The 21,395-nt window shown below is 44.3% G+C and overlaps 1 protein-coding gene across 2 annotated transcripts in view; it reads right to left on the bottom strand.

Annotated features, from left to right (window-relative positions):
- The window catches only part of ARHGAP22 (Rho GTPase activating protein 22), a 117,176-nt gene that overhangs the window by 1,898 nt on the left and 93,883 nt on the right, over window positions 1-21,395 (bottom strand). For both annotated transcript variants that reach the window (XM_054277216.1, XM_054277218.1), the window contains exons 5-10: window positions 17,216-17,423; window positions 13,406-13,538; window positions 8,846-8,919; window positions 7,768-7,889; window positions 4,597-5,500; window positions 81-1,173 (exon numbers count right to left, since the gene is read on the bottom strand). In XM_054277216.1, coding sequence (XP_054133191.1) covers window positions 945-1,173; window positions 4,597-5,500; window positions 7,768-7,889; window positions 8,846-8,919; window positions 13,406-13,538; window positions 17,216-17,423 — 1,670 coding nt within the window. In that variant the 3' untranslated portion in view covers window positions 81-944. The remainder of the gene's footprint in view (window positions 1-80; window positions 1,174-4,596; window positions 5,501-7,767; window positions 7,890-8,845; window positions 8,920-13,405; window positions 13,539-17,215; window positions 17,424-21,395) is intronic.

The following is a 21,395-nucleotide window of genomic DNA, read 5'->3' as shown; positions in this document are numbered from 1 at the left end:
GAAAGTTTAAGGATAGATCCCCACCCTCCCCCCTTTACCACCCTGACAACCCCCACCCCAATTGCACTAATTTCTCTTACCATAAGTTTTGCTATTAAAGTTTGGATGTGTTTTGATGATAAGGATCTTCCATCTTCTGCCTTAATACATATATCATCTCAGAAGATTTTTTTTTTTCTTGCAGCTAATACTGCTCTATTTTTGGCTCAGAAAACCTTCAGATACCTAAGGCAAAATGTGCATATTTAAAGTTCCAAAGAGTTTGTGTAGCCAATCTCATTATTAATCACAGTTTAATTTAAAGCTGCATTTTTGTGAAACACTGAAAACATTAGGTGGGTAAGGGACAATTTAGTGAATTGTCAAGATTTTGGTATCTTCAGCATGTTTGCAGACCTTGTTTTCGCAATATCTTCATAAAATAATATCACACTAGGAATGAGAAATTTGAACAAACTTGATGGAGGGAGTAGGGCAAAAGCCACCTCATTAAATCCATCTGGCAAACATCCTGGCAGTGGTGACAGGCTGGAATTGCCACCTTCCCCAGCACAAGTGTGGGGATCCCTCAGCTCCAGGCTCAGCTTGTCTGTTGGTTCTGGCCATCCACCCACTCTGCAGGACCTTCCACTCTCCTTGAGCCAACAAAAGGATGGTGCAGCTGAGTCCAAAGATGGCAGCAGGACACTCTGGAGAAGAGTATCTTATTGTTCTGTGGATACAGAGGGGACCCACTCTTTCTTGGCAATCAGACATTAAATTTTCAAGCTTTATAGTCAGCAGTCTTTCCCAGCTGGCCCAAATATTATAGCACATGTAGAGACAACAGGGTAAGTGTCACTGAGAGCACAATCACTATAGAATTACTCATGATACATGAGTATACCAGAACAAAATATGCATTTTCACTCATTTTGTCAGGAACAGGATTTTCTATATTTGTTCTACTTGGGGACTTTAGCACTTTGACTCCCAACAGTTAAACATCCTAATGTTGAAAAAAATTCTTCCATTTCCTTCTGCAGGAGGTAATTTCTCTTCTCAGCATCTTCACGAGCGCGTTCGGAATTCCTCAGCTTTATCTCCAGCATCGTGTATTTCTTTCGTTCTTGGTCCAGTTCTTCTTCTAACCTAACCACTTGGTTCCTCAGGTCTGCACTTGTTTCTTCAATTCTTAAAACCAACAGAGAAGAAAAAAAAAAAGGCTTTTTAAAGTGGCTGGATAAATAATGCTGATGACTATAAAAAACTAAGAGGAACAACTTAAATTTAACATATTCTAAGAGGAAGTTTTAAAGGACAGAATAAATGCTATTTCATTACTGTTCAATTTAGGGCAGAGCTTCCTTTATTTGCATCTTGAGGAAAATGCTCAAATGTTAGAAAACAATGCCTACTTTCCAGCACCAGACTGCCTGCCTGAGGATATTGATTAACTCCTCACTTAGGCAGAGTTCAAGTATATAATCCCAAAATAATCTTTATCCATATAGGGATACTGTGTTTCCCTATATGGATATCCCATATAGAGGAACATCCTTAGGGATCAGATAGGAATGAGGTCACAGTCCTTCCTCACCAACCATTAGATGGTATTCTCTGTGAAGTTCATCACTGACAAGGGGCAATGCATCACCTTAAATGCTTCCTTTCTGTTCCCTTACATACAGCTGAAGATGATTGCCACAGTTTTCACAATGAATCCAAGTCACAGGTGCACTGACCTGCACCAAGTCCAGCAAAAAGCAGCCCCTGTGGATGAAGGCAGACCTTTATGTCCAGCCAGTGTCAGCTGGAATATGACAATTCTGAAGTTGGGATGCTGCCCCACACACACATAACAGCTCTGAGTTGACAATTACATTTTCTACCACTGAGTTTAGTGGTCAACTACAGCAGCCTGAACTGCTAACTCAGGACTGAATTACTCAGAGTCACAGCACTTACAGCATTGCTACATTCATAACAGTCCTCTCCCAATGCTTACACTTTCTTAAGAGAGTGCCAGGTGGCAAACATGAATTACTGAAACTCAACAGAGAATGTCTGGTAATTAGCCTTGAGGGAGAAATGCTCCGGAACAGAGTGGTTATAGGAAGGCAATAAAACTTGCCTCCCTCTGACTAAGAGAAAATGGGCAGTTGATGAGAAATAACAGCTTTTCCATCAGCAAGTGTTCCTTACCTCTGCCCCAGGCAGGTACTCACTCTGCTTTCCCTTCACTTATGCACGTGCCAAGAGAAAAGCTCATATTCTTTCATTAAAACATGTCCTGCTAGATACACACAGTTCTGCAAACTACACAGGCACATTTACAATTTCAGGGGACTAAAATATCTTCAATAAAATAAAGCTGGTGAGACAGCCTAAATCTTTTGTGCTAAGCAGCCTCCCTTCTTTGCTAGTTAGCTCCTGTCTTTCCATAGTAGCAGACTTCCATGCAAATTGAAAAGGAACATACTTTTGCACCTATAAATTGCTGCAGATGCAGTAAAAACATTGCAAAATTTTTCAGAGCTGAAAAACTTGGCTTGAAATTCTTAGACTTGACAGCACAGTCCTTCAGGCTGTAGGCCCAAACAGCTGGAATCATCCTGTTTAATACAAAAAGGAGTGATTGCACCTTGCCTGGTTTTATGAAACTCTTTAGTTCATTAGGCATTTTCCTCTCAGCTACTTTGCCCTGTCAGACCTGGCCAATTTCGAGTCCTCCCCTGGAGCCACAGTGCTCTCTGTCCTGTCCAGCTGCAGGGAAAGGCAGGTGCTGGAGCTGAAGCAGCTCAACAGCTGAAATGGAGAACAGGTCTTCCTAGATGCTCCTGCAGCAGCTTAAGGCACCATTGGAACAGTTTTACTGATAAAAGGTGGGAAACCATCTCTTCCCCCAGGCAGCAGGCAAGAATGTGCAGCTACACATTTCCAGGTTCTGCAGCCTGGTATTTCTGTTTATTAACCTGTATCCCTGCAAAAAGGCTTGCCAGGGCAGCTCTGCACAATTAAATATAAGACACATAACCCACACCTCCTCCCATTCTGTATCAGTAGGGCATCAAAAAAACAAACCATGTAAGTCATGAACTTCCACCCTCATTCACAGACCTTTCCCAACAGCCCATGCTAGCAGCTGCTGGTGTTTCATGAACTCTTTCTTACACTTTGAATACAACAAGGTGGGGCTTTTCTCCCACTTGGGGATGTTAGGTGGGAACTGGAACTGCTGCACAGCCTGATTCTCCTTCCAGCTCCACACACCAAGGCAGCACAGTGCAAGAGCCAGAAACGCAGAGGGGGCTGGCAAGCCACCAGCAGAGGAAATCATAAAATAAAGCAGGAAGATAGCAGGAGGAATACCTACCTTAACAACTGGCCCATGGGAAGAGATCACGGTTCAGATACATTGTTGAGAAACTACCTTAACAAGAAAAAAGTGCCAAAAACCCTACCCTAAAGCTGTGCTACACAATCCCAACAGTCTTACGTGCTTTTGGTACCATGTCTGGGAGACTGGCAGCATTTTCATACCTCAGGTTCCAATCTGAGTTTTAATAATTGAAGGAGTATAACAGTAACACCTTAACACAAAAACAAAAAAAACCCCAAACCCTGAGAACTCAACTCTTTGTAAGAAATGGGACTACAGCCCTTCTTCAGTGCAGATTTCTGGTGCTGCAGAGCAGCATGTATTACAGTATGGTGTGCAATTTTGCACATGGCTGTATATTAAAATATATCTAATCCCTTTAAGCACCAATATTTCATGTGCATATTTCCCCTGAATGCTTTCCTAAAAGTCTTTCTATTATCACATACACTCATAAAACCTAACATATCACACAAATTAATGACTCCTTTGTTATTAATACTTCGTACTTCCTAGCCCCAGCCGTACACACAACTCTCCTTAAAGCTGAAATGAATTTTTCTGAGCTCAGATGCAAAGTACAGCATCAGCTGGCAAATGACACAGTTTCTGCTGCTCTTCCAAGCTAGGCTGCCCCATCAGCCAAGGACCACTCTTGTCCATCAGATACCAATAGTGAGGTTTGTAGAAGTTCAACACAAAAGGGCTGCTCAAAACATTACAGCTGAGATGCAGTCCCAATACCACCACTCCAAAAAAACCTGTGGAAAATAATCAAGAGCAGTTTCCTCAAGAATGCTGGAGTTGGGAAAAGAATAGGAAGCCCTCAGTTTCAGACTGGTCTGGTGCAAGTATCAGCACCTGCACAGATTATCCTTGTTGAGGCCTGACCATCCTGGGTCCCAATTCCTCCCTACAAGATGTTTGCTTTGCTATTTCTCTGACACTAAGAGCAGACTTTGGCACTACCTGTGCAGCTCTCATTTACAGTGAACACACAGAATATGAAGCATTGGATTTCCCTGTGTCCCCTTTGTTTTCTTTTTGATGCTCTCTCAAATCAGAGGAGGAAATGTTGGATTCAGAGAGTAGCAAGGAAAAAGCAGAAGCAAATCTGCTGTCAGCCAACCCCAAACTTCAGGGCTGAGAACCTGGTACCCTTGGCAGCCCACACCCATGTTCAGACGGGACAATGTTGACAGATGACTTCCTTGTGCCCCTGCAGAAGACATTACCTTTTGATACTAGTCTCATACTCAGTCCTCTGTTTGCTCAGCTCTGTCTTTAGCTCCACCACCAAGCTCTGTAAGGCCCTGGAGCATTGGACAGAGTCTCGGGAAGCTGCAGCCGGGTCACTCTGTTCACTGCTGCTGCTGCTGCAGGCTTCAAACCTGTCCATGCTGTTCTCCAGATCTGCAGTCTTGCCCTCGCTCTGGGACAGCGAGCCCTGAGTTACCCACTCGGTTTTTAGGGAGCTCAAAGCAGAAGAGTCACTGGCCCGGCAGGCTGGGCAGCTGCTCACCGAGTCCATCACGGAGATCTCACAGGATGATGTGGACCAGGTGGTGCTGGCCATGCTGTGGGTGCTGAGGGACAGGCTGGATGAGGGGACATTGTCATAAGTGGAGAGTCTCTGGGAGGAACATGAGTCTTTCACTCGCTCCCCAGAGGCTGTCCGGCGATGGCCTCGGAGGGAGTACAGGCCGTTCATCAACCAGTTCCCACTGGAGGAGAGGTTGGGGATGTCTAAGGAAGAGCTGCCCAGCTTTGGGCTCACAGACCGTGCTCCCTGCTGGCGGAAGGAGTATTTCCATGGAGGCAGCGTCTGCACTCTTTTACTGGGGCTCGTGGCAGGCTGGGTCGATTTGCCACTCTGCTCTGGAGGAGTGATTTTCACTGCAGGTCCTGGAGTGGCCTCCAGAGCCACAGCATTGCCAGAAGGCAAATCAGTGGGGCTGGCAGCGCTGTTCTGTGACCTGCTGTCCTCCCCGTCCTCCTCGGAGATCCACTCGACAGTGCTGCGCTGGCGCATTGGTTTGATCTCCAGCTGGTTCCCTGGCACATCCGCCTGAGGAACAGCAAAGATCCGTCCCTGCTCACTGATCAGCACTGTCATCAGGTGCTGAACCAGAGAGGTGCCTGTGGATAGAAAACAAAGGCAAGCAGGTGAGGAGACATGAAAGACCTCTGCGACTCACCCCAGCCTGTTGGCATGACTAGGCTGGACCCAGTTTCTTGGTCTGAACAGGCCCAGAACTATTCTTATTGAAAAACTACAGATTTCAGCTCAGGCGTTCTGCTGTACTCAGTGTCTAGAGAAACTTGCAGGAAGTATAACATCTGCATTATATATGCACTTGCAGAGGGTGTACAGAAAGTGCTGAAAGTGCTCTCTGTTGTTTAAACCCAGAGGAATGTGCTGCCACTGTCTTCCAGGAGTGGAGCAGACCATTATGAACATAATAGAGAACACCACTTACCAAACCTAATATAAATCACTTCCTACAAGAGAGGAAAACCTTTAGAAGGGTGAGTAAGCAATTCTATTTTTAAGTATTGCCTGAAAGAGAATAACATACTCAGGGTTCAAGGCAAGAGCTTGATTTTATTGATGAGCTTTTGATCTATAGCAAGAGGTACTTAGCTCACCTACCACTTCTATTTCGTGTCTGTGAATGCAGGAAGAGAACTAAATGTTTTGAAGATAAGGGCATTCCTAACTATTTAGCTGTCAAACTTCAGGTATTTTTATTTGAAATGCATGGGTTAAATTTGAAGAGAGACACAATTAAAGTGCTTTTTGTTAAGATCTCATTATCAGTTTGTTTAGGCAACTCAGGCTACTCTGAAGCTAAAAAAAAAAAAAAGTCTTTCCACTTCTCTGTTACTTTTATCTAACCAACCTCAACTAAATTCTCAACTCAAATAAAAACATTGCCAATCCTGCTATAATTATTAAGTCTAAAAATCCAGCCTACATATCCCAATATTTTTACAGTTCAGACCTGTGGCACTACAGAATTCTGGGTCAGATCACTGTAGTGTTTTTACACGATGATGAGGAGGGACCCCAGCACCTGCACATGTGCACCTCCACACAGTTCAGGCACCTCTGCCATGGGATGAGCTGCAGAACGAAATGCCCGAGCTGATGCGAGCCCAAACTCGTCCCCTGTGCCAGCTGGGCAGGGAGCACGCTGCTGCCAGGCTGGGAGAGCCGCACCAGGGCTGGCCCCGTGGCCACTAGGGGAAGTGCCAGCATCGCACACAGGCTGCTCACAGCTGTCCCCAGCTCCACCAGCGAACAACGAGCACTGCTCCCCCACTCCCTGCTCCTCACCGATATTGCACCTTCTGCACAGACAGGGGAAGGTATCAAATGTACCCTTAATAATATAGCCAGGGGAAAGTATCAAATGTACCCTTAATAATATGGCCCACAGCTCTGAGGCGGGCTTCGAGTCCCTGAACTACTATAATACATCAGGTCATGCTCTGAAGTTGTCCTGCCGCCTTACAGTGAGCTGCCATCGTGGGAGACACATCTGCACATGACCTGTGAAGAGCTCAAGGCACTGCTGCTGCTAAGGCATGACAACACTGACCTTCAGTGAAGGATTGGCATCACACAGAATAGCATGTCAGCTGTGCTCTACAGCTAGGGAGCAGAACCAGAGCCAAGGGCAGGCATCCTGGGCACAGTATCTCCATCTGTGCTGAATTAATTAATCAATTCTTTTCACAGGCTTGCCAAAATCCTACAAAACTTTATGCAAAAACCTTGCTAAACACAATAGTTGTTGTGTTTCAGTGGAACCTGGGAGAAGAGCTGTATCCCAGCCCTAATGTCAACTTGCTTGATTTGTATGGAAGCAAATAATTTTAAAGCTTCAGATTTTTTTACATCCAAAAGTAACTCTTTTATTTTTGATTATTTTTGATTATGTGAAGTTTTGATCCATACAGTCTCCTTAGAAGACAACACTTCTAAGACGCTTTTAGTTGTAGCCACTGTGCCACAGCCAGAACTACAGTCCTCTCCTCATGGCTTGGACGTTCTCTACAGGGAGCAGTATAACCACTGAAATGCACCAATACTAAATGACTGCAATTTGGAACTTAAGCACAGTCCTCCTGAAAAAACAGCTGAGCTTTCATTTTAGCAGTAGGCTCAGAAAGAGTTTCAGGGTGGAGGCATCTCCTCATGGTGGAGAGGAGAGACACTCCCAGTCCAGTGGTGAGTGGGGTAAGATGCCAACTGGAACACCCCTCACAGGCCCTGATGAAAGGGATGGCTTGACTTGTTCTGACTGTGCAGGCAACTGATACAGCTATCAAAGAATGTATGGCTTTCACTTACAGCTCCAAAATACAGCTGCTGTGCCATCCCCCAGAACAGCACTTACCTTCCATCATGGTCACTGGATCCTCCATTTTGGGCCGCAGAATGTTTGGTCCAAATACTGTAGCCAGGTTCTGGACACTCATCTTGTTAATGCTGGAATGAGCCTGAACTTCATCAAGGAACCTTGAAAAACCCCCCAGAAAAATCAAAGGAAGAGGGAATTCATAAGTCACTTCTCAGACTAAAAGCATTGAGTTTTGTCCTGTTTTTATACAACCCTGACCCCTGAAATTATTTGAGAAACTACTGTAGCTTAGATATTCAGTGAAACCCCAGATCCCTCCCAGTGTATGAACCAGAGAAGACAGGATGTTTTCTGCCAGAAATGCCCACCTAGCAGTGACCCAGCCTACTACTGGGTCTGAAAGGACAGATTTTTGCATTTTATAAAAATTCTCAATTTACATGGATTGACTTTGGCAAATTTTCACTTACACTTATAACAGAACTAATAAGTCATCTCCTTGCCTGAGAACTAGCAGCCTGTGGAAAGAACTTAGTGGCTTGGCTTGAATCTAACAAAATACAGATCATAGAACCATAAAATGGTTGGAGTTGGAAGCAGCCTTCAAAAATCATCTTCCAATCCCCAGATAAAGAGGCAACCCAAAAACTGGGAAAATCAACAGACATGAAAGGAGACAAGGCTGTGGGGTCCGTGGGAATCCAAGAGGAAGCCACTACCAACCCCACTTCCAAGCCAGAGCAAATGCCAGCCTGGCTATTGACTGCATCTGCTACTCAGCTTGTGTCATAATGTTCCAAGTGTACAGTATCTGGAATAAGTGTCTACCTTTAGTGATCTGTAGGTGCTTCTGAAATAAACAATATAATATATCAGTATCATTCATGCCTGCTGCCAAGGCTGCAGGTGGCAGCAATTTGCTTGGCTGATCCTCTTGGATAAACCAAGAGCTTCCTTCAGGCAGGCTTCATTCACCTCCACATTTTTAAAGGAGTTGTGACTTACACTTAAGTGGTGGTTTTTGAATATTCATACTTTCAGAGTATATTATTTGCATACAAGACAGCCTCACAAAACTTAGAGACTTTTCCAAGTGTTAATTAATTTCACTTACTTGCATATGTATTTGAGGAGGTTGTAGTTGGCTTGGGGCAAATTCTTCACCTGTTTAACCAGCTCCTGGGTACCCTGAGGGACAGGAAAAACAAGAAGCAGAGCTATTAATGTTAATGCTGCAAAGTAGACTGACCTTCCTTTAGGACTACAAAGTCCTCTTTCCACAGCCAAATGCTGAACAACAGAGGATAACACAAAGGCTTTCCTTTAGAGGAGGTGTCACCCAGTGTGTTGTGCCTTACCAAAATCCCAATGTCCAGAACTCAATTCAGTTCTTAGTGGAAATCCTCCTGTAAACTTTAGCGGTTGAGACAGAAGTCTACATTTAGTGAGGCCTGCCAGCCTTTAAAGCCTGTCCACTGGCATTGGTATCAGCAGATGTGCCTTTTCCTGTTTGAAACTCGGAGGCACTGAGTGCAGTAAATACATTGCAGTAATGCTCAGTTGAGCAGAGGAATGTTTTTTCTTGAAAAAGCGAAATTAGTCCAATTCAGCTGCCTCCTTTTTAATGACATACTTCCATTTGCAGTCATTCTGACCTGGAACATAATTCCTCACAAAATTTCTGTCTTTACATTAAAATGTAAGATGACACATCAGCTGAAGGAATGACTTAAAGCCCTGAAGCTACTTAAATCATCTAATGAAAACCTCTGACTCAGGAGGTTATTGTCCTGCCACAATCCCAAGTATCATTTGATTGTTCCTCAATGCTGCTGTTGCCCTGGAGATTTGCTTATTTTTGGACACAATGAAACCTTTTGTGGAAAAACAGATACCAAAGCACATTTAAGGAAGAGTGATAGCTGTGAACTTATGATGGAGAAATTCCAGAAGGAAATGGTTCCAAAAAAGTACAGCTGAACATTCATTTCAAACTCCCCTTTTTAAGAACTGTTAGGAAGGGAATTCTGTTGGCCAAACTCTTGCAATGTATTCCTGATTTCTATGGTCCAGACAAGTCAGAAGGATCCATAGTGTAGTGCCTCCTTATTACCTTAAGTATACAGGTACTTTTTTATTCTGTACAAAAAAAAAAAAAAAAAAAAAAAAAAAGTTCTCTAATAAAAACCTGAAAATTAAAATTCTTAAAAGCACTAACCACTATATAATTCCTTAGCTTAAACATTATGCTTGTTTAATGGTGACAGCAATGGAGACACCATTAAAAGGCTAGTCCCTTCTGAAAATCTCAATCCTCTTTTTCCAACTTCTAAAAATTTTTCAGCCAAAGACAGAAAGACAGCTGCTACTGGTGTGAAAGTTAAGGTCAGTTGTTCAGGTCAATCAACTTTCAAGTGACAAGTTTGAACCAGAAGTAGGTGGGCTAACAGACCTAATTTCTCTTGAATTTTACTCTGTAACCCAATTTATTTCAAATAGGGAAATCAGGATGACATTTGGCACTGTATTTCAAGTGCTCTGAATTAAAATGCCATTGGCTCTACTGGATGTAAGAGAAAACTTTGGAAGAGAAACTTAGGCAGCTGTGAACAGCAGGAAACATGACCTAAAGGTAAAAGATGCTACCTGAAAGAAAAAACGGTTCTAAGAATTTACAATCCATGCTTTGTCACAAGGAATCTCAGGCATGGGATTACACAGAGAGTATCTTTATATTCATGGAAGTACAAACACCTGACAGGTAAAAAAGCTCTCTCTCCTACTGCAGCATTTATCAGCTGTGCCAGATTTGTCCTTTCCAAGGCCTGGCCCACATAAGGCAGAGGCTTAGCCCAGGAACACACAGTGACAGCACAGGGGACAACACAGACTTGAAACCCCTGCAGTGACAAACAGCACTGATCACTGCCAATGTCTGCAGCCCAGCAAGCAACAGAAGCACTGTACTGTTATTTATCATGGGATTTTGCAGAAATAACTCTTACCTCCTTGAAAATGCTGCTTTCTAATGAATGATCCCAAACCCAAGGATTTTGCAATGTGTGTAACAGATCAGCACCAATTCAGACCTTCTAGCTTGGCTGGAAAACTAGCAACACTTTAAATGTTCATAAAGAATTCAGATGCCTCTTTAAAAAAAAAAAAACTTGAATACCTGTGTTCAATCCACTGAACTGCTGTGTGCCTCTCTAATGTACAGGTAGCAGGGAAGGCTAAAATACCACCATGTAAAGGCAGCTCAGACTCAAATGAGTTTTGAGGCTTTTGAAGATCCCTCTTGCTCTAAATTTTCAAACCCTCCTCCCAGTCAGGTGGGATCAGAATCAAATCTTTTCTAATGCTGCAGTCCTGCTGAAACACCTGGAGACCTCAGCACCACCCAAGGTCTCTGTTACAGCCCTGTTTGCATTCAAACACCAGGGATCAGCTGTGTGCAGAATGAAGATAAAAATCAATTTGAATAAAAACTTAGGGCAGTACTGGAGCTAGGCTAATAAACACCACAATAATATCTATCCATAGGCCCAGTGTAGCAGCATGAGGTCCCACAAATTCATCTGAAAAGCTACTTTGCTGTAGGCAATTCTGATTTTTTGGGTGTGAGGTGAGGGTGGCCATACAAAAAAAAAAAATTATGCTAAGAGTCCAAAAGTCTCATTCAAAACTTTCAAGTGAAAATTTAAAAGAAAACAGTACTTCAAATTAAACCAGTACAACGGCATTTTGTTTCAAAATACCTTTACAAAACAAAACGTTTGCTTTTTAAATTCCCTGCTTACCATTACGTGTTAAAAATCATGGTTTCCCTGAAACCACACTTGTGAGCAGGGGGATTTTCCACGTGGGCGGCGAGTCAGGCCCCATAGGCTGGGCATGACTTTGAGCTGCATTCTGCTCCACGTGCTACTGTGCACGTACAGCCTCTCCACCCGTGCTGTGTGCACTCCACCTCCCTTTCTGAAAAGGTAAACAGCCCACGTTGGGGTTCCAGGTTTTCCTGACAGAACCAAAATTGCTTATGTTCACAACAGCACCTTAACAAAACAACTCTGTGCTATGAGCAGTGCTGTATTTTCTAAGTGCTCATTTTGGCTACCTAGTGCTCCCCATTGCCTTTCTAATCTAAAGAGAATTCTGCCCTACAAGTCATTTGAGTCTGACCTTGCTCACAGAGATGTTGCTTCCCAAACTGCTGCAGCCTGTGCAGACAAAATCGGGCAAACAACATAGCTAATAAGCTGAGCAGTGATGTACAATTATGTTTGCCCAATTTGGCAGTGTCTCTACTCTTGTGCAATAGTGCTTAATGGATCCAAAACTTCCCAGTCTGCACATCTTACAACCAAAATCAAACCAGCTCCACTGCCTTTGAAATGCTGCTGTTTCTTGTGAAATAACTGCTGTGGGGTGTGTAGCACAGCACCCTGCAGAGATGGCTGAGTTCACTAAGGACAAGGCAGAAAATGAGCAAGTTTTGGTGGGAGTAGACACACACCTCTACCGACTAAAATACAACATTAGTGCACTGGCACCCTGATTTGGCTGTGTCCAGAATGCAGGTACATATCCACGTGTGGTAACATGCTGCGTCATGCACAGAAATTTGCTTTCTCGCAGTTGACAAGAGGTTATATTATTTGAGTGTTATTTGCCTTTTAACCATAAAAAACTTATATTGCCACATATGATCCATTTGATGCATGCAAACAAGCATCTTCCCGTGGGCATCATAAAAGGCCATCTCCACAGAGCCTTCTGCCACTTGAACTGAAAGTGAACCCCAGACTCACTGTGAGCAACAGCTTTTACAAATTCTGCCAGAGACAAAGACAAGACCACACACAGAAAAGGGACAGAACTGGGGACCACAACTTACAAGCCCTCAGGCCTTGGCTTCTTTAGCAAAGAAAAGACACAAGTAACAGCCTCTTTAAGTTTGTGTCCTAGAAGGTGGCACCCACATCAGACCACATCTAATGTGCCTTTGCAATCTGCAAAGGGCTAAGGGAGCGCCACAATATGGATGAAAAAGATCAATCAAACACATTGCAAATGATCCTACTCCATGACTGCCACAGACTTGGTAGCTTTTGTCAGCCCTTGCCCTTTCCTGGAAATCAAAGAGAAGAGCATTGTAAGAAGGTTCTGGCAAAGTATTCATAGCATTATCTCCCCCCAGTTCTAGGATAATATCATAGCGTGCCTTCTCATAATGACTTTCCTCTAAGAAATACAAAGACCATTGCACTGATCAATGTCTCATCCACCAAAATCTTTGGGAAGGAGAGTATAGTGTTCTGATATATAAAATGGAAAACACAGACAAAGGGAGTGACTCCGTACAGCTTATTAGTGAATGAACAGCAAAGGTGAGAAAGGAACCCAGATTTCCTCCTACCTTGCATCTCTTGCCAATTATGCTACACAAGAGCTTTGCTCTGAAGAAAGAAGCACCAGGCTACAAGACTGACTTTTTTTTAAAGTAGCAGCCTGTGACAACAGCACCCCATTCACAGCTCCAGGAAAATTCAGGGAAAGGTTCCCAGGGACTTCATTAATTTAAATCAAGTTTGAAGAGATGAGGAAAAAAACCCTGTACTACATTGATTCTTGGGAACATCCTCTGAGGAGGCAGATTAGAAGGATCACTGACCTCTCCCTCATCTTTTGAGAGTAGCTGTCCACAAGAAAGAAAGTCTTCGTATTTGGCAAAGGGGATGACAGGCTCTGGCAGCTCTCGAAGGTAAAGCTTCAGGAGGGACGCCACAGTGTGAACATCTGTGTTGCTGCAACAGAGAACAGGGAAGGAAATTTAGAAACCCACACTACCCCAAAGCTTGATGCCTTTTTTGGGGGGTGCATCAAGGGCCCTCTTAGGGACAAAGTAGGCACATGGAAGGAAGCTCTTCCTAGTCATTGGTAGTAGGCAGGAAGGTCTGCCTGGGAACAAGGGAAATCTCCATTCTGTCAAGACAGAAATGCACCTCAGGTAACACAGGCAGTGGAAGGGATATGCCTGTCCATAATACTGCTTAAGGCAGGGTGACACTGTGGTTCCTCTGCCAGTGTGGACCAGCAATGTGAGGAATAGTGCAGGCAAGGGCACAATGATCACACAGCACTGACAACAGATGCATCCCTGCTCTGTGAAACATAACCTCTGAGTCTCTCACTGATCCTCCCTGATACTCTCCCCAGCCAGCACACATGTACAGCTCATGGGCTGGGCTCCCACGTGCCCTGCTCAATCATTCAGTAGAAATGGAGGAAGCTGTATTTCCTCCAAGTCCTCTATTGCCTTTTGGTATGACTGCCTGGCATGTGGCATCTGGAACATCCTAGCCCATCTGTTATGATAGGATATCAGCTTTTATTTTCTCTCCTAGTCCAGGAACTTCTTTTCCCTCTTCTTTCTCCTTTGCTTTGAAATTGGGGTTGAGGTGTCAGATCCCATGATGAACCCTTTCCAGCTACCCAGCTTCTGGTCTATGGGGGTATCTCTCCCTCATTCCAATTTTCCTGTGGTACAACACTGTTAATCATTGCAGATGATTAACAAAACCTCCTCAAAGGTTTTGACTGCTGGAAGTCTAAACAGATTCTGTCACCAGTTCCTCCCTACCCACCATTACCCTGACTGTCTTTAAAGAATTCTGAGAAAAACATACCAGTGAACACTGGTCAAGACAGCTTCAAATCCTTTCTTCTCTCCAAAAGCTGAATCTCTTCTATTTAGTATGTTTCTTTTTTGGAACACAGAGCTAAAAGAAAGCTGGGAAAACTACAACAGGAAGCTGTCAACAGATACCACATACTCCTCATCCTGCTTATGTTATTCCTATTAAACAGCTCCATCATATTTAAGAATATCAGAGTTTCACACAGTGGTTTTCTTCAGCTGATTATAGTGTTTTACAAATGAGATCAGTACCCTTATTATTTTTCTTTCCTTTAGCGTGGAGTTTCAGGCATGGATGGTGAATCTGACTATCCCTGAGAAGCAGAGGCCAGAACAGAGCTTCAGGGCCACTGGCTGCAGTAACTGGTTCATCCATGATGCCATATGAAATACAGCCAGACTTTCAGTCAACATGAAAGTGCACCAGGAGCAGACTCCTACAGGTGCTTCCAAAACAGCAACACCTGGTCTTTCATAAGAACATTGGAAAAGAAAGCCTGTTAAAAATAAATATTTGAATTGTCAGCCATCACAGAGGTTTGATCCATCATGGGGCAAGTGGGCTATAAGCACCTGGGATATCACTGTAGTTACAAAAGATGTCTAAAAGCACTGATTGCAGCTGGGAAATAGGGAAGGATGTTCCTTTCACTGCACCTGATTTGGAAAGAAGCATAAGGATTTCACACTTCTGCTGCCAAGGTATCCCAGGCCATACAGAGATAAGCTGTAGTTACACACAGAGAAAATTTTGGTTGCTAGGAGGAGAAGCATTTCATGTAGCCAGAGTGGCACTGGCTCTCCCTTCCTGCTCTCTGTGACTACAGGTGTGTGACAGACTGTGTGGGGAATGGTGGAAAGAGCAAAAGGCAACAACTGGGACACCCTCAGTTTTCCACTACTCGGGTACTCCAGGCTTGTTTCCTTTGATTGTGCACAGAACCCTTCAGTGAATGTGCTGCATTCCACACTGACACACGCAAGGCAGCCATCCCTTCCTGGAGGCCCTTGGTGCTTCTCTAAGGGGAGACTTAGCACTGATCTGTTTAGCCAGTGCAAATGCCTGTGGAAATAAAGATGCTTTCTGCACCTGAGCTGGGGTAAGGCACTACAAGAGGTTGCTGTGGATGCCCCATCCCTGGAAGTGTTCAAAGCCAGGTTGAATGGGCTCTGAGCAACTTGATCCAGTGGAAGGTATCCCTGCCCATGGCAAGGGCCTTGAAGGAGATGAACTTTAGGATCCCTTCCAATCCAAACTATTGTACAATTGTATTTTGCTTTAAAAATGCTGGGTTGAGGCTTGGTTTATCTACATAACAAAGAATTTAGATAAGGCTAAATAAAACTTGAAACTGAAACTTTCACTCCTAATTAATTCCTTCTGTTGATACTCCTGTTCCACAGTGTAAGCACTGAATTAAGATAATTCTAATTCTGAACTAGAACACCCAGACATTCAGTTAAAAACACAAACGTTTTGTTTAAGAAAAAATTAACTGAGAAAATTTGATGATTTCAAACTTATTTTTTCATGAAAATATTTCTAAATGTTTGACACTTCCATTTAGGGAGCAAATGCTGTTTGTGGTTAGGAATCAAAGAAAGGAGGATGGGTGGTCTGGGAAGCTGAGGGAAGGGAAGAATTAGAAGAATGTTCCAAATAAGCTCTGCAGATATACTTCCCAAGATGAGACCAAACGCTGTTTCTGCCCACGCAGGAGACAGTGCTGGCTCTTCCTGCAGTGGTAGGCAGGAAGGGAAGGGATTGGCAAGGTTGAGACCGGCTGCAGGTCCAGGGGAAGCAATCTCCCAAGGTTAGTGTGCTGGTAATACACCAGATGCCACTGGCATCACCTGGAAAGCCTGGGCTAGTGAGGACCAGCAAGAAATGGTGCCAGGCCTGCAAGACAAGATCCCAGATCTGATCTCATTTATGGACCTGTGATAGAGATCAGACCAGATCTACACAACACCCTTGGATCCAAATATCCCTGAAGTTCAAGGTCTCTGTTAGGGTCAAGCCCCATTTCAAAAAGGGCTATTGAGCTTTGCACAATGCTGACCTTCACTCCAGGCAGGATGTACTCATGACAGAGTGGATGGAATGTTAGTTACAGGGTAAGGACAGCTGCTGGCTGGAAGGCCTTGATGGCATTTATCTTTCTGATCATCTGACTGCCCGAGGGCCAATGTAGAGACAGCACAGCTGAGAGCTGCCCTTCCCTTGCTGCCCTCGGATGAGCACTCAGAGACAGGGCTGGCACTCCTCCCATGGGAACCAAACATTAAACTGAGCATCTACAAAACAGCTGCTGGCATAAAGGCCAGGTAAAACATACCAGATGGTGGTGACTATTCTGAAACCTGGTGACACAGGAAGAGTCAAGATATTGCTCCAGGCAGGTCTGCTGGGAGAGTGCAACATCTGAAAGCAGTACATCACCTAGTTCAGCTCTGTCACACCCTTTTCTCTGATGGGATCCCACCAGCCTCTCAGTTTGCCGCACCCAAATCTAGCAATGCTTTTCATTCAACATGAGCCAAAGCTGAAACACTGAAGGAGCCTCACACAGACCAATGAGCTCTGCTCCACCAGTGAGCTGAATAAAGGCCTCCACATCCATCACCATGTGGGAGAAAGCTCCATCAGGACTTTCAACAGAAAGGATGACGGTGTGGAAAGAACATGAGAACATGCAAGCCAGGATTGCTACTGCATGGACATTCCTGGCAGATTTTACATGTCACACATACACCAGCCCGAATTTGGTGATGCCAACTCACCTGTCAAAAAGGGGTTTCTCTCCACAGTCAAAAGAGTCTTGCAGATCTTTGACGAGGTTGGCCTGCCCGGGCATGCGGAAGAGCCCCTCCTCGGTGAGGCCTCGCTCGCGGATGAAATCCACGCACTGCTCCACCAGCAGTGGGGCCAGGCGCTGCCCATAGCGCCGCTCGTACTGCACCGTGTCCTCCAGGCGCTGCCCGAAGATCCCTGCACCACAGAGAGAGAGAAACACCAGAGTCAGGGTCAGCCTCACCCTGCCTCAGCTCCTGCTTGGGGCACACGGGGAGGGAAGCGCTCACATGGAGGGGGCAGCCTTGGGAAGGTTTCTAACAGACTCTGAAGGATAAAGCTTATTTAAAAAACAAGAAGTACATGATGAATTATTTTTTTTTCTGCTTGACAGTGCTTCAAACTGCTCTCTGCCCTAAGCTGGTTTGTATCTCATACACAAAGAAGGTGAGCTTAAGGTTATGTTTATGGTTATCCACAGCTGTGCTGGATTTAGACTAAGTAATTATACTTTCACTGCAGCTCCCATCCCAAGAAGACCAAAACAAAGGCTACATTGACTTTATGGGGCACACGTCCTTGCTGCATGCACCCACTGCTTAGGCTGTCACACAGCTGCCCTCCACTAGCTTGCAGCTGGCCAGCCCAACAGGCAGCAATCCCACTAGGGATTGCTAATACAGCAGAGTACAGCTGTCAACATTAAAACTGGATATTCTGAGAATCTTCCACCATCCTGGCAGACTCTTTCTATTTCTTTTCCTTTCATTAAACTTGCTGAATGAAAATTTAAAATGAAAAAAAAAAACCAGTAAAACTCATGCAAAACCCAGATCCAAGATCCTGCCCTTCCTACTAAAAACTGTGTGCTGTACTTCTTGCATCTTGAAAATATCAGAAGCACCATATTCTGTAAAACCAGACTGGCCTAGGTTAATTCTTTAGTCAGATCTACTGTAGACATTTATCATTAAGTATGAAGCACTGTCTGTTTCTCAGGGGAATATGGAGTTCCTGGCCAATACCAGCTGCTGAATGCCATTTGTCTGGCATCAGATTTTTCAGCAAGACAGAAGGGGTTGAGTAAGCCAGAGATTTTAGTTCAATCCCTATTACTAGGAGACTGCTCCATCTAAAAGGACTGCCACTGAGTTTAGTTCTGAAACTCTAATTCTAGCACCCTACTATGTTTGGTGGAGTAAGGGAAGAGAGTATCCAGGTTAATAATGTTTTGGCAATGAAAGTTCAGTAAGTGAGGGAATCCCAGAATCTACTTCCAGAATTTCAGAATCTATTCTCAGAATTTCAGATTAAACCAGATCAGAACAGGTAGGAAATTCTACTCAGGGATTTCTCAAACATACAAGAAGTTTTCTGTAGATATCAAGGATCTTTAGGTCATTCATTCAGCACTCAGTTAAACCTGCAGGTCTGAAAATAAAAAAAGCAGCACGCAATACTGGAGTCACACTGTTTCACACCCAATAGCCAGAAGCTGTGTTTAATACTTGCACATATGTGCTCATACCAGGCCAGGGATTTTGGTCATTTCTGAAGGGTCCACTTACCTTCCCCCACTAGTGGCCACTAGTCTTCTTCTTTTTTTTTTTTTTTAGTGCTACATTCATGAGAGTAACTCCTGGCAGGATATTCCCTAACCACCCATCCCTGTTCTTTACAGGAGACACCATGTCAAACCATACCTCTTTCTATATTCAGTCCAAGCCTGCTGAATCCTCAGTGAAACAAACCCTCATTATCAGGTTCAACTCACTGAACGAAAGCTGCAAGAAGAATCCTGAAGCCCAATTTCCTTTCCTTGCCTGTTTGTTACACATCAGAAGACAGAAACTTTCCTTACACCACAGCCTACACAATTGCATTACAGTATCAAAGCTGGAGAGCCATGAGAAGTCTCAAAGGAAATTCCCTCATTTTGGCAGGAGAGCATGCCCTGGAGCATGGGAGTGACTTATCTTTATCACTGGATGTGTTGGGTTTATTGCAGAGTAAAGGTTTTACTAGCTCTCATTTCTAATCTCTTTGAGTTTTCACTGAGTTGGGTGCCTCTGAAGTCAGTTTCTAGGAAAGAGAATCTCTTTCTGGTTTTGCATGGATTGCTTTGTAATCCCATCATGTAATCCCTGCTGTCATGATGGGGCATATCTATTTCCTTAAAATGACATATGTGTCCACTTTTCCAGATGCAAGACATATAAATTCAGGGAGGTCAGGACGTGGCACGTGTCGGGGCAACAGCAGCCCTCTTTTCTCAAATCCCTACTTGCTGAATCTGTTTCCTAATGGGTCTGTCTAGAGAAAACTCTGGGAAGGAGGTAAATGCTCTGCATTCCCCAGGCATAAAGCACATGTACAATGTTCTTCTATAAGCTCATGTTCTGAGGTTCTACACCTAACTCAGATCAAGGACAAAGGCAGTGTCAGACACACACATAAGCAAGCACAGGCAGAACAAGTGCATGCATAATCTCCACTGAAGAGAATCTACTTTTCCCAAGCCTTGACTGGTCTGTGATCAGCAACATTTCTAATGCATTTCAGGCAGCATCAGTCCTTGCCTTCACAGCCAACTTGGATCACAACAGCAATAGCTTTCTGTAGGTGCAATCTACAGTGAGTCACTTCTGGAGAGAAGAGGACTACAGTCAAATAGAGACCACCAGCACAGAGGTTAAGGAATGTGATGCTAAGAGATAGAAGGGTGATCTCCTTTGAGACTCAGATGGAGCAGCAGATGGACCCTTCACAAGTCTCACCATCACTGTGGGTGTCTCCAGCACAGCCAGATGCTGGGGATCCCATCTTTCCCCCTCACACACTAAGGTCAGTTACACTTTTCTCCTTGATGAAAACAGCAATCTTTGGAGGAAATAAAGGCATTGAAATATTCTTATACTGCAGTATTCTTCACCTCCATTCAGACCATTACAAACAAGTAACAAGAAAAACCAGGCATGAAACAAACATGACTGAGGAAGATGATGATCTACCTATCACAGGATGAGTGAAAGGAGCTGGCACAAGCATGGGTTTCTTCTTGTGTGACAGCGTCTGCTGAAGGGCTGTGCTAGTGAGATCACACAGTCTGTATAGGTGATTTTTGGTGGGAAGAGGACTCACGTCATTGCCAGGGTGAAAGACTTCTCGCAGCCCAGCTCTCCCTCAGCTGCCTCACACCCAGGTTTGGCAGCCCCACTCCGACCCAACTCCAGCTGCAGATCTATGCCTTTCATTCTCCCTTGAAATTGAACCCTAATTTTCCAGGGAAGCATTAGAAAGGATCACCAAACATTGCTCAGACAAAATATTTCACCCAAGACAAGTCTTTTGCTAACTGAAACTTTCCCTTTGTTACATTTTTCAGTTACACTGCGGCTGCATGCTTTTTCTTTCTCTCTATCCTACTTTTGTTTTTGCTGAGCCATAAGCAAGGGCCACCAGAGATGCTGCTCAGAAGGAGGACTGCACCCAGGCTGAGTCTTTTGGCAGTGAGAGCATTATGGTTGGTGTTAAGAGAGGAAAAGCTCAAGAGTTGCAGTTAGCAGGACTGAAAAGTTGGCCTTGGAGAAACTGCTCATTTGTTCAGCGACTGCAGAACTTGTCCATGGCTTATAAAAGAAAAATAGTGTTAATATACATAGAAAGAGCAATCTAAAAGCTATTTATGGAGTGGGCTGGAAGGGTTCTGTCAAAGGGAAGTCTGAGATGCTGACAGTTCCAGGCTGGCTATCTGGGCATCTTCTTGATGAAGTTTGGGAGAATTATCACGTGGACCCTCTCAGTCACACTGGGAACAGACTTAGCAGATGTGCCTACTTCAGTCTCCCAGTGCCACACAGGGCAAACTGAGGAACTGGGGCTCTGTGGCTCTGTATCATTCATCTCATTTCTGTCAGGTCTCAGAGCTTGTAAAAGTGATGTGCAGTTAAATGTGCCTGAAACTCCCAGTATATGACAGCATCTCCAGTTTGGACAGGGACTGCCCTGCCTTGCAAGGAGAAGCAATGTGGAGCCAGTCACACACAGCCTCATCTGCCTGCTCTTCAAGGCACAGGCCTGTTTTTAATCACTGGGCCCTGCAGCTCAGACTGAACTTGGCAGCGCTTCACTCCATTTGATGATCCCGCTGGAAGACATTAAAGTCTTTTT

Source organism: Melozone crissalis, unplaced genomic scaffold (genome assembly GCF_028551555.1).
Source record: "Melozone crissalis strain CALT ecotype California unplaced genomic scaffold, PUWL_Pcris_2 ptg000019l_1, whole genome shotgun sequence".
NCBI classification, from domain to species: domain Eukaryota; kingdom Metazoa; phylum Chordata; class Aves; order Passeriformes; family Passerellidae; genus Melozone; species Melozone crissalis.
Note: the sequence above shows the minus strand (reverse complement) of the source record. Positions and strands in the feature narration are given on the sequence as shown.